At 41.9% G+C, this 12,637-nt stretch overlaps 1 protein-coding gene across 1 annotated transcript in view; it reads left to right on the top strand.

Moving 5' to 3' along the window:
- The window catches only part of TTN (titin), a 310,226-nt gene that overhangs the window by 33,995 nt on the left and 263,594 nt on the right, over positions 1–12,637 (top strand). Inside the window, exons 16-27 of the mRNA XM_084814765.1 lie at positions 1,752–2,010; positions 3,122–3,182; positions 3,277–3,486; positions 4,646–4,788; positions 5,799–6,001; positions 6,150–6,380; positions 6,965–7,209; positions 9,132–9,355; positions 9,460–9,624; positions 9,715–9,883; positions 10,327–12,017; positions 12,134–12,415. Coding sequence (XP_084670891.1) covers positions 1,752–2,010; positions 3,122–3,182; positions 3,277–3,486; positions 4,646–4,788; positions 5,799–6,001; positions 6,150–6,380; positions 6,965–7,209; positions 9,132–9,355; positions 9,460–9,624; positions 9,715–9,883; positions 10,327–12,017; positions 12,134–12,415 — 3,883 coding nt within the window. The remainder of the gene's footprint in view (positions 1–1,751; positions 2,011–3,121; positions 3,183–3,276; positions 3,487–4,645; positions 4,789–5,798; positions 6,002–6,149; positions 6,381–6,964; positions 7,210–9,131; positions 9,356–9,459; positions 9,625–9,714; positions 9,884–10,326; positions 12,018–12,133; positions 12,416–12,637) is intronic.

Genomic DNA, 12,637 nt, shown 5'->3' with positions numbered 1-12,637 from the left:
TTAAGTGAATCAGGACATTCTGCTCTTAAAGCACCTTTGATATGATTAACAATATCAACAGAAGAATACAATGACAGTAAAGCACAGGCAGAAAGTATCATGAAATGGAGTGAACCAATGTTATGTACCTACATGACCAACGGTGAATGCTTCTATAGGACACTGAAGACATGAATATGGGACACCTTTTGTTCTCTTTTAAAAAGTGGATAATCCTAGCCAACCAGAGATAGAAGAAAACTTCACAATGTCAGTTAGGTGGTCTAAATCTTGAGAGTGGGCAGCCAGGGCTGGGTTTATGGCCAAAGTCCAGGACTCCAGAGTCCACACACACCCCGACCACCCAGAGAGTGGCAGGTGACAAGGCGCATCAGAACCAAACTCCTTTTTATACCTGGAGCCATGATGGTGCTGTAATTTAAGTGAGCTTAAAATGAAAAACTGCACATACTCAGAGTATTATTATTTTCTCAGTCAGAGCTAGCAAACAGTTATGTTGTTGTTCTAATGCACTGGGAATGTAGAAGTTGTTGTAGCGCATATTACTTGTGTGCTTCACAAATGAATACACATGGTCATCTAAGGGGCCACCAGAAGATAATGAAGTCCGGGCTCTAAAATTACATAGCTGCACCACTGGATCAAAGACTGTACAGCTGTGCACACCTCGGGTTTGATCCAGATCTATGGGTATTCATGTGGCCTGGCGGAAGTGGACTTCCTCACACCCTCCTCCCCCTCCCCCACAGCAGCCCCTCCAGTGCCCCCCAAATGCTACACAGATAGTCAGAGGACCTTGCTGAGTGGGCTGGGCTCTGGTGTGGAAGAAAGTGAGAGTCCCTCCAAATCAGGTAGAAGCACTTTCTGTGAGGGGAGCTCCACTCACAGAAGACACCACTGCCTGATTTTCAGGGATCCTCCCTCACTCCTGTACAACAGCCCACTCCATTCAGCAGGACCCTCGACCCTCTGCGTAGCATTTTAGGGGAACTGAAGAGGGGCTGAGGACGTCCATCCAGTTGTGCACCCCTAAATCTGGATCCAACCTCTGTGTCGACCTTGGATCAACATTTCCAGCCTGACTAATAGAATGCTGCCTCTGGACTGACTGGCTCTACTGCAGACTGGGGGCCTTGCAAAGCCAGGGCAAGATTTGTTTGTTTGTTTGTTTGTTTACTGCATTTCCACTGCCCAGTAGCTCCCTGGGAGGTTCACAAAACAAATGCTGAAAACCATAACATACAGAAATATAACAAAATGATGTAATATTTAAAACCAATCACAACAACCCCAGAATAAAACCAAAGTAAAACCAGGAGCAGAGGACTGTACCAGTGCCGGGATCTAAAAAGCACCAACCATTTTGAAAGTGGAAAACCTGGGCAGCCAATCCACATACAGGGATTTGATTTGACCAGTTCTGCCTTGGTGCTGGCTTATATAGAAGCCAGGCTGAGAGAGACAGTTTTTTGCACTGAGGAGCTGCAAATGGCTTCTTTCAGCTAGGATTAGTCACAGGCAGATCCATCCATGACAACTCTGCCTGCAGTCCAGACAGACCACATTCAAGGGTGCAATGATATTTATCGAATTTCTATGCAGTGATCTTAGTCTGAGTAGGAGCTTTAATTGAAGTATAATTCTAAAGTGGAGGCCTATTGTCTTGTGATTTTTAAACATTGTTTATTATGAGCCAAGATATGATATGAACACTCTGAGTGTTTGTGTGTGTCTGTGTCTGTGCCATCTAGGTCCTGAAAAATATGACTGTTATGGAGGGAGAATCTGTTACCCTGGAATGTCGCATCTCTGCCTATCCAGCTCCAATTGTGGCATGGTACAGAGAAGACTACCACATTGAGAGTTCCATAGATTTTCAGATTACCTTTGAGGCAGGAGTCGCTCGTCTTGTCATTCGAGAAGCTTTTGCTGAAGACAGTGGAAGATTTACTTGCACCGCTACCAATGAGGCGGGAAGTGTCAGTACTTCATGCCACCTCGTCGTACAAGGCAAGTACAGAAAGTAACAATAGTGAGACTTAATTGGGGGAGACATGGGGGGGGGTCCCTCCCTGCACTGCCACCACCTATGGGTAAACTGCTCCTTCACTGGGTAATCCCACCTGTGGGGTTTCTTACTTCCAGCAAATACTTATATTACAGGGCCTAAGGAACTCTTTATCACTATAACTCAGGGTTCCCGAAGCTGACCCTTTTCTGCTGTCACCAATTCTTTGAGAATACTTCAAAACCTCCTAGTAGCCTGATATAAAAGGCTTACGCATGAGATGGGCAGCAGCACTAAAGACAAGATGAACTATTGAAGACATTAATTTATTAAAGGGATATTTTGTATGAAAGGGAATACTAATATTTACTTTGGGGTTTTCAAAAGGCTGTGTACTGACACTTATTAAGGACTCAAGAGACACTGATGGCATTACAATCCTCTAATGACTTCTTTTACCTCAGGACAAATTCCCTAAACCTCCATCCTAGCAAAATACACTCACAGCCAATAGTGTCAGGTGAGCTGCACACTAAATGAGAATACATTATCTAGGTATCTTAGGCTGAGAAAACTGTGCAGAAGCAATCAGGATATTTTTCCCATGCTAGCCCCCAAGATGACTGACCCTGTCACCAAGACCCTAACCTCAGGAAAACCTGGTCAAAAATGTCCATACTTTTGTCTCCTAGCACACATGTGGTAAGTGTTGCACTGCCCCCATTCTGAAAGCATTCTGGAGTAGCTGCTACCCAGAGTCTTGGTCCAGGGAGGCATGTGTTCAAATCTCACTTAGCCATGACACTCAATGGGTGGCCACAGTTAGAACAAGGATCTGAAATGATGGTTTGATCCTGGTTTGAACTAACTATGTTTTTAAAACAACAACCCAGTTTATCATATTTATATATAATGAGAGACTGTGGTTTGTTCAAAACTATGTCAGGAAGGAGAGGGGAGGGGAAACACGCAAAGTTCACACCAGCTTGTCCTCATAATGCAGTTCCCAGATTTTCTGCCATCCTCAGTGACTCTTCATGTAATAGCGGTGCCAATTCCCCATCATGGAAAGTGATCTTGATGTCAGTATTTTTATTTTATTTTTTGTAATAGTCTCAGAGGAGTTTGAGAGCAAAGAAGCTATTTCTACAAAAGTGGTCACAGAAGAAAAACGGTAATCATTTTTTAAACTCTGAGTACTACTTTCATGAGTATCACCTAATGGATCACTACATTTACCTTTACCTTTCTTGTGATTGCTCTTCTAGCTACGTGGAGTCAAAAGATGTAGTGATGGCTGAAATTGCTGCTGCAGAAGAAGTATCTGGAGAAGCTGCAGCTCCTTTCTTTATAAGGAAACCTATTGTTCAGAAGTTAATTGAAGGTGGAAGTGTCATTTTTGAGTGTCAGGTTGGGGGCAACCCAAAGCCACATGTTTACTGGAAGAAAGCTGGGCTTCCTCTTACTACAGGCTACAGGTGCAATATGAATTTTACAGTTGTATGTAATGTCTACATGGTATGAGAATTCAACACATAAAATTACTCATTTACTATATAATGCTGCTCAAATGGTGCAGGATATAATTAGCGACTTCCCACAAGATCGAACATGAAGCTGGAGGATAAAATTAGCTCAGAAAATATGATAATATAAGCTCAATGTCTCAGACCCAACTCAGTTGTTCAGAAAAAGTACACAGACTGTACTAGTTCAGAATGCACGGTGAGGGATCTTATATATTTGAATGCTCTCCCACATCAAAAACATGCTGCATGTGGAAAGCTAGTAGGGCAGAGAAAAGGCTGGGATGGAACCCATGGTAGCTTTCCAGCCTTTAATAACAGCCCAGAGAGCATCAGCTATTAGGTGGTATAGAAATAAATAAACACATACATACGTACATACATACATACATAAGCAGGGAGCTGTTGATGTAAGAACATAAGGAGAGCCATGCTAGATCAGGCCAAGGGTCCATCTAGTCCAGCAATCTGTTCACAACAGTGGCCAACCAGCTGCCCACAGGAAGCCCACAAGGAGGATGTCAGCACTCTTCCAGCCTTCTTCCCCAGCAACTGGCGTACATAGGCTCAGTGCCTCTGGTACTGGAGGTAGCATATAGCCACCAGGACCAGTAGCCATTGATACCTTATCCTCCATGAATTTGTCTAACCCTCTTTTAAAGCCATCCAAATTGGTGGCCATCATCACTACTTCCTGTGTTAGCGAATTCCATAGTTTATAGTTCCATAGTTCCATAGATGTGAGAGAATGTGTGGAGCTCAGTCTCCATTCTGAAAGGGTGCAGTCTTGGGAAGTGGCCAAGTCATTTTGCTGCCTGAAGTAGAGCACCCGCTTCCCATACCAGGGCCAACACTTTAACAAATCTCTCTGCACCATTCAGGCATCAGTTTCTGCCTCATCTACCCCCTGAGTTCCATCTCCTGATGCAGCCTGCACCACCTTGCTGCAGGGTGGGGCCATGTCCCTGAGCACTGTACCACTTGCTTTTCCTGAACCATGGCTCTCAGCATAGATTTTAGACTTTTACATTTATGCCTTTATGATTTATTCAGTAATTCATGTCTTTGTAGTTCTTCATTCTTATGAGAGTCCTTCTTTATGTTTCCAAAGATACAAAGTCCTTCATAAAAAAGAAACTGGGGAATGCAGACTTGAAATTTCTATGACTTTTGCTGATGATGCCGGAGAATACACCATTGTTGTTCGTAACAGACACGGGGAAGTTTCTGCATCAGCTTCCTTACTAGAAGAAGGTACATGCATAGAGGATTGGGGTCAGTGGATTAAAAAAAAACAGTAAGGAAAGGAGGGCTAGTAGAGGTTGTCAGAGCAGACAAAGTCATAAGCATGCAGTTTTACTGACCAGATTAACACAGAAGAAAGGTTCAAGAGTTTCCTACACGCTATGAGATATTTTTTTAAAGCCTGTGGACTTTATAAGCCAGCTTTCCCCATCCTGGTGCCCTTCCGATGTTTTGAACTACATTTCCCAGGATTCCTGCCCATTAGCCATGCTGGCTGGAGATGATGGGAGTTGAATGTCTTTTCTATACGAGGCTGTAAATCAGCTGTTAATCTGCGGCATCTACTTCCAGTTTTGTCACAGAACTGAGATTCAAGCACTACACGAAGAGCATTTCCTTTCCTGATTTTCTGCTACATAACTTCGAGGTGGCACTGTGAGGTAGCGGAATAGTGCAAATACAGAAGAGGAAATCACACTTTCTTTCACTTTCACAATAAAATGCTACCTTTTCCCTACTCTAAAAAAAACTTGCTAAAAGTGCTGGTTAGACACTGAAGCAAAACTGGAGGGTCACAACATTGTCTAAAGAATCCATAGTGAGTAGGGAATGATGAGTGCACAGTAAATGTCTCATGTAGAAAAGCCCAAAGTTTCAAACATCTGGAGGTGGTCAGGTTGGAGAAGGCTGTTATAAGTTATAGCTAAACATGTCAATGAAGGTTAACACAGATGTAACAAGAAGGAAGGTGTTGTCTAATCCTGGCCAATTCACAGACGAGTCTCAAGTAAATTGCTTGGAAACCACTGTTTTATAAAATCCATAAAAAGGGATTCTAATTATATTGCAAATATGAAGGGAGGGTAGAATTACTGTCCCCATCTCAGAGCATGGGAGTGAGCTGTTAATGATGCTTTCCCCTATCAAATTAGAACTATCACTCAGAGATCGCACATAGGCAGCTAACATGTACCAGTATGGCAGTTTACTAGAACAAGCATGTCTTTTTTAATCTCTAGCTGATTATGAGGTCTACATAAAATCTCAACAAGAAATATATCAAACTCAAGTGACCGCATATGTACAAGAACCAAAAGTGGCTGCGGTAGCCCCACCAACGTTGTATGCTGACTATGAAAAAGAATATGAAAAAGAACAAGCTCTAATTAGGAAGAAAATGGCAAAAGATACTGTGATAGTCAGGACTTTTGCAGAAGAACAGGTAAGTCTCTTAGAATTAATCATTTTTAAAATTTCAAACAAAGCATGTCAATTTCATTTTCCTCCTTTCATTGCTTAGCTACTGGTCCTAAAAATTGGAATACAGCTGTCATTAAAGTGACTGAACATTTCTTTTTCTTTTTTGATAGGAGTTCCACATTTCTTCCTTTGAAGAAAGACTTATCAAAGAAATTGAATACAGAATTATTAAGACCACCCTCGAAGAGCTCCTTGAAGAAGATGGAGAAGAGATGGTGGTTGACATATCTGAATCCGAAACAGTTGAATCAGGATTTGAACTGAGGTTAAAGAATTACAGAATCCTTGAGGGAAGTGGTGTGACCTTCCATTGCAAAATGACTGGATATCCTTTGCCTAAGGTATGCATATGTATATATCTTATAGTAGAACAAATAGTGGCTTGTATCCCATTTTAGTCCTACTTGAAATAAATGGGACTTAAATTAGACTAAAATTGGATACAACCCAGTATGCTGTTTGCATCTACCTTTATTTAAATTCTGTTCAAGTAAGAGCCATGTCTTTTGTATCTGAAATTATTTCTAGGCACTCTTTCATCTTCCTGAATGTAATATACAAAACCAAGTTGCAAAAGACATACATCTGAAGTTTGTCATCAACCATGATTTCTTGGAACATTATTTATAGCAGCCAGTTGAAAACTGTTGTAATTTGGGAATGATGGGACATTTTTACAGGGGTTTTATTTATAGTTTTTATTTTGTGTGTCTTCTTATGTGTTGGAAAGAAAGAAAGAAAGAAAGAAAGAAAGAAAGAAGAAAGAGCCCATTTCTACACCTTTTCATGCTACCAAAATAATTAAAACCATGTTAGCCTCAACAGAGCATGTGGTGGGAAATTCCAGGTTACTTATATGGAACCTTACAACATCCTCATTCTCACCAGTCACATGGTTTTGTTATTTCTTATTTTTGTAATGCAGATTGCATGGTACAAGGATGGTAAGCGCATTAAGCATGGAGAGCACTACCACATGGAGGTTCTACAAGATGGTAGAGCCAGTCTCCGCCTACCTGTTGTCTTGCCTGAAGATGAAGGCATTTATACTGTCTTTGCCAGTAACATGAAAGGAAATGCCATATGCTCTGCAAAACTATATGTTGAACCTGTTGGACCAACTGGGTCTCCAGGTTATATCCCATCACCTGAAATGATTAGAAGATATCGGTAAGAATAAGGCAAAGCCCTGTGTTACTTATTACTGGGATCTGGGGAGAGGTGGGGGACACTAGCCCCTAGCCTAGGCTAGGGTAACAGCTTAAAGTTGCCTGGAAGCAATGTTTTGTGAATAGGGGACTTACTTTCCAGAAATATCTTTTGAATAGATGGGAGAGAAGTATGACATTGTAGACATTTCCCACAGCTGCAGCTGTTTTGTTTTTGATGTCATGGAACCAAGTGCTAAAAGAGAAAACTAATAAACTAAAGCAGGCCGCAGCACAGCCAACCACGTCCTCCTTTCCTGTCATAGAACCATAGTGACAACAGGGCCTTCTTGCATCAGCAGCGGTTACATGCAATTGGTATTGTATCAAGATTTGCCCTGAAATCTGAAGGTCTTGCTTAAAGGGCAGCCTGATTTTGGATACGTACATCCAGGTACATTTGTACTATAGTGAGCCGGGCTCCTAAGGCCTGGTATCCCTACCAACTGAGAGATGAAAGGCAGATGGAGGAGCAGCAGAATGTGTTCTGTGATTGATCAGTTGGCTAAGCCAACTGGGTGAGGCCACTGGAGCCATCTCCTCACAAATGTACATTCTGCTCCTCCTTTCTTCAATTGCCTTAAGCAGCCATCTACGCCATAACACACACCACATCTGTTCTTAACCTTTGGTTATCTAGCAGGCAAGTGCCAGTACCAGGCAAAATTCGTATTAAATACCTGAGGAGCAGAAGTTATTCTTAGCACAATGAGCATAACTGTGCTAAAAATTAGTATAATTAGAATGAGCATAATTCTAGGTGCTGAATTTCATGGGGAAAAGTCCTGAATACTAGCTGTACAATTCTAGTTTCAAATATACTACTGGTAATAGGTTTTGCATAGTTTAAATCTTCAGTTATTGTATCCTGCACTGCTACATGGCTGTTGTTTTCAGTGGCAGAAGTGACTATGTTTTCATCCCATTGACTGGTATCATGTGCAGATGTTTCAGTATCATCTTAGGTATGAAAAGTCCACCCATCACAGCACAGGGTGATTAAGTGACATATACATAATGATGCATAATTCATCCCCTTTTGAGTCAATCTGGTTCATTATATTAAATATTCCTCTGATGAAGTGAGCTATAGTCCATAAAGGCTTATGCCAGAATAAGGGCACAATCCTATGCATGGTTAGACAGAAAAAAGTCCAACAACTCCCAGCATTGTTGGGGAATGCTGGGTGTTGTTGGACTTTTTCAGTCTAAACATGCATAGGATTACACCTTAGAAGTAATTCTCCCTCACACTTAAGTCCATATACAATTTCTGCTGCATCACTAGTTGACACAACTGAATAATCCTGAAAGGCTGGAGAGGCAGGATTTCCCTTTAAGAAAAGGATAAGATTTCTCCTCAGCAAGGCTTCTAATTTTATATGCTTAGGGTGCAATCTTATGCATGTTAGGCATAAAAAAGTCCTACATCTCCCAGCATGCTTCAGCCAGCTGTGCTGGCTGGGACATGCTGGGAGTTGTAAGAACTTTTTCTGCCTAAATTTGCACAGGACTGCATCCTAAATGTGTTAACCTTTAAGGTGCCGCAAGACTCTTTGTTATTTATTTATTTATTACATTTATATCCCGCCATTTTTCCTCTTTAAGAAACCCAAGGCAGTGTACATAATCCTCTCTATTTTATCCTCACAACAACAACCCTGTGAGGTAGGTTGGGCTGAGAGTCTGTGACTGGCCCAAAGTCACCCAGTGAGCTTCCACGGCCAAGTGACGACTAGAACCCAGTCCAACATTCTAGCCACTACACCACACCGGCTCTCATTACAGTTGCTCTTCAAGTTAGTGGAGGTTCATTGTGTGCTGCTACATTTTAGGCACCATTGTCAACATGTGATTTAATAGGGTGGTATATTACCTTTTCAGGTCCCTTTCTCCTCGATCCCCGAGCCGTTCCCCTGCACGCAGCTCTCCCTCACGCTCTCCTGCACGCAGACTGGAAGAGACTGATGAAGCACAGCTGGAGAGACTCTACAAGCCGATGTTTGTCTTGAAGCCGACATCCTTCAAATGTGCAGAAGGGCAGACGGCAAGGTTTGACCTCAAAGTCGTGGGCCGACCGATGCCAGAAACATACTGGTTTCACAATGGTATGAAAGCTCACCACTCACCATGTAGTTCTTTGTAAAACCATAGGTTCACATGCAGGAAAACAGTGCTCAGTCTAAAATGATATCTATATTTATTTCTATAGGTCAACAAGTTCTTAATGATTATACGCATAAAATAGTGATTAAAGAAGATGGCACACAGTCACTGATCATTATTCCAGCTTCGCCTGCTGATTCTGGAGAATGGGTTGTAATTGCTCAAAACAGAGCCGGCAAAACATCCATCTCAATGACCCTGACAGTGGAAGGTATTTATTGAGCCTTTTTTGGAGATAGGCCTTTGATTAAAATGATCTCAATGTATTCCTCTGATAACCTGTTATCTTGTCCTTTTTTAGCTAGGGAACATTTAGAGGCACCATTGTTCATAGAAAAACTGAAGAATGTGAATGTCAAGGAGGGAAACAAACTCCACATGAATGTGAAGGCCAGGGGTAACCCTAATCCTGACATTGTGTGGCTAAAGAACAGTGAAATCATTGTACCCCATAAATACCCAAATATAAAGTAAGCCTTGTTTATTTATTTATTTATTTATTCATTCATTCTTTTTGGTAAATATATAATTAACCTGACCTATTTGTAACAGAGTGAAATAAATGTCTCTCTCTCTCTCTCTCTCTCTCTCTCTCTCTCCTATATGTATCTCTATATCTATATATAGATAATACCATAAGTATATAAACACACAAAGAAACATACAGTGCAGTATGTGACACCTGCATTGCAGCCAAAGTGCAACTCAATAAATTAACACTAGCAAATAGGATCCTGAGCGGGCCAGTAATTTCCTTAGCAGGACTTTATGTAAAATGCACCAAGGTTCTCTGCCAGTTTTTGTGAAGTTTCTTCCAGTCTTTCAGCCTTGCTGTTCACCATTTAATAATCATTTCATTGATTGCAAAGCCCTATGAAGAGCAAGTATTTACTTTCCATACTCTGTATTTCAGAATTGAAGGAACAAAAGGAGAAGCTGCCTTAAAAATTGAGTCCACTGTCAGACATGATGCTGCGTGGTATACTGCAACTGCCATTAATAAAGCCGGACGTGACACTACACGGTGTAAAGTGAACGTTGAAGTTGAGTTTGCCGAACCTGAACCAGAAAGGAGATTAATCATTCCCAAGGGGACATACAGAGCAAAAGAAATTGCAGCTCCAGAACTGGAACCTCTCCACTTGCGTTATGGTCAAGAGCAGTGGGAGGAAGGTGATCTTTATGACAAAGAAAAACAACAGAAGCCATTTTTCAAGAAGAAGCTAACTTCCTTAAGACTCAAGCGCTTTGGGCCAGCCCATTTTGAATGTAGACTGACACCAATTGGTGACCCAACCATGGTAGTGGAGTGGCTACATGATGGCAAACCATTGCAGGCTGCCAACCGACTTAGAATGATTAATGAATTTGGATATTGCAGTCTTGACTACGACGTATCCTATCCCAGAGACAGTGGAGTGATTACGTGCAGGGCCACAAACAAGTATGGTACTGACCACACATCAGCAACACTCATAGTTAAGGATGAGAAAAGCCTTGTTGAAGAATCTCAGTTGCCCGAAGGCAGGAAGGGACTACAGCGCATTGAAGAGCTAGAACGAATGGCCCGTGAAGGGGCTCTTCATGGAGTACCAGAAGATCAAAAAGTAAAGCAAAAGCCAGAAATAGTTTTGTTTCCTGAGCCTGCAAGGGTCCTCGAAGGTGAAATTGCACGATTCCGCTGCAGGGTGACTGGTTATCCTTTGCCCAAAGTCAATTGGTATCTCAATGGCCAACTTATTCGTAAAAGCAAAAGGTTTAGACTTCGGTATGATGGAATCTACTATCTGGACATTGTGGACTGCAAATCATATGATACAGGTGAAGTAAAAGTAATTGCAGAAAACCCTGAAGGATCAATAGAACACAAGGTGAAAATTGAGATTCAGCAGCGGGAAGATTTCAGATCTGTGCTTCGCCGGGCACCTGAGCCTAAGCATGAAGCTCCAACAACAGAGCCCGGCAGACTTTTGTTTGATGTTCAAAAGGTTGACAAACCGGTTGAGAAAACTACCAAAGAGGTGGTGACACTCAAAAGGGCAGAAAAAGTCAGCCATGAGAAAGTGTCAGAAGAATCTGAAGAACTTCGCAGTAAATTCAAACGCAGAACTGAGGAGGGCTATTATGAAGCCATTACTGCTGTGGAGCTTAAATCACGTAAGAAGGATGAGTCATACGAAGAACTGCTTAAGAAAACAAAAGAAGAACTTCTTCACTGGACCAAAGAGTTAACAGAGGAAGAGAAGAAAGCCCTTATGGAGGAAGGCAAAATCACTATTCCAACCTTCAAGCCGGAGAAGATTCAGCTCAGTCCAAGCATGGAGGCTCCAAAGATATTTGAACGTATACAAAGCCAGACAGTTGGCCAAGGAAGTGACGCCCATTTTCGTGTCCGTGTAGTAGGCAAACCAGACCCAGAATGCCAGTGGTTCAAAAATGGTGTGCAGATTGAGAGGTCGGATCGCATCTATTGGTTCTGGCCAGAAGATAATGTTTGTGAATTGGTCATCAGAGACGTAACAGCAGAGGACTCTGCCAGCATCATGGTGAAAGCTGTTAACATAGCCGGCGAAACCTCAAGCCATGCTTTCTTACTAGTACAAGGTAATGTATATACTCTTGTTCCTTCTCAAGTGGCATTTTGGGGTTTTTTTTGCTGTGATGCTCAAACCATAGAATAGTCCTCCCCATTCTTAAATCTCTTTCCATTGTCTTTGTAGCCAAGCAGCATGTAACATTTACACAGGAATTACAAGATGTCACTGCTAAGGAGAAAGATTCAATGGCGACCTTTGAATGTGAAACCTCTGAACCCTTTGTCAAAGTGCAGTGGTACAAGGATGGTATGGAGATTTCTTCTGGAGACAAATACAGAACACATTCAGACAGGAAGGCTCACTTCCTTTCAGTGCTAATGATTGACAAGTCTGATGAGGAGGATTACAGCTGTGCCCTGGTGGAAGATGAATCTGTAAAAACAACAGCTCAACTAATTGTAGAAGGTGAGGACAATAATCCCTTTAGCACACAGTATTTCTCCTCACCCCTGTTGTTCTTTGTTAGTATAGAAATGAAATACTGTCAGTGCTTTATAATGGGTGGCTCCCAGTTACCAAACCAGGCCATTCTCAGTTTTCCCTAATGGCTAAATCAAACAATAATTCCAATGAGCTCTGAATTCGTGAGTGACTGCTGAGCACTGAGACCAGTTGTCTAATAGTTCT

The sequence above is a fragment of the Heloderma suspectum genome, chromosome 1 (assembly GCF_057233095.1).
Source record: "Heloderma suspectum isolate Gila_16-S chromosome 1, 16-S_ref, whole genome shotgun sequence".
Taxonomy (NCBI): domain Eukaryota; kingdom Metazoa; phylum Chordata; class Lepidosauria; order Squamata; family Helodermatidae; genus Heloderma; species Heloderma suspectum.
This window is presented reverse-complemented; position numbering and strand designations above follow the sequence as displayed.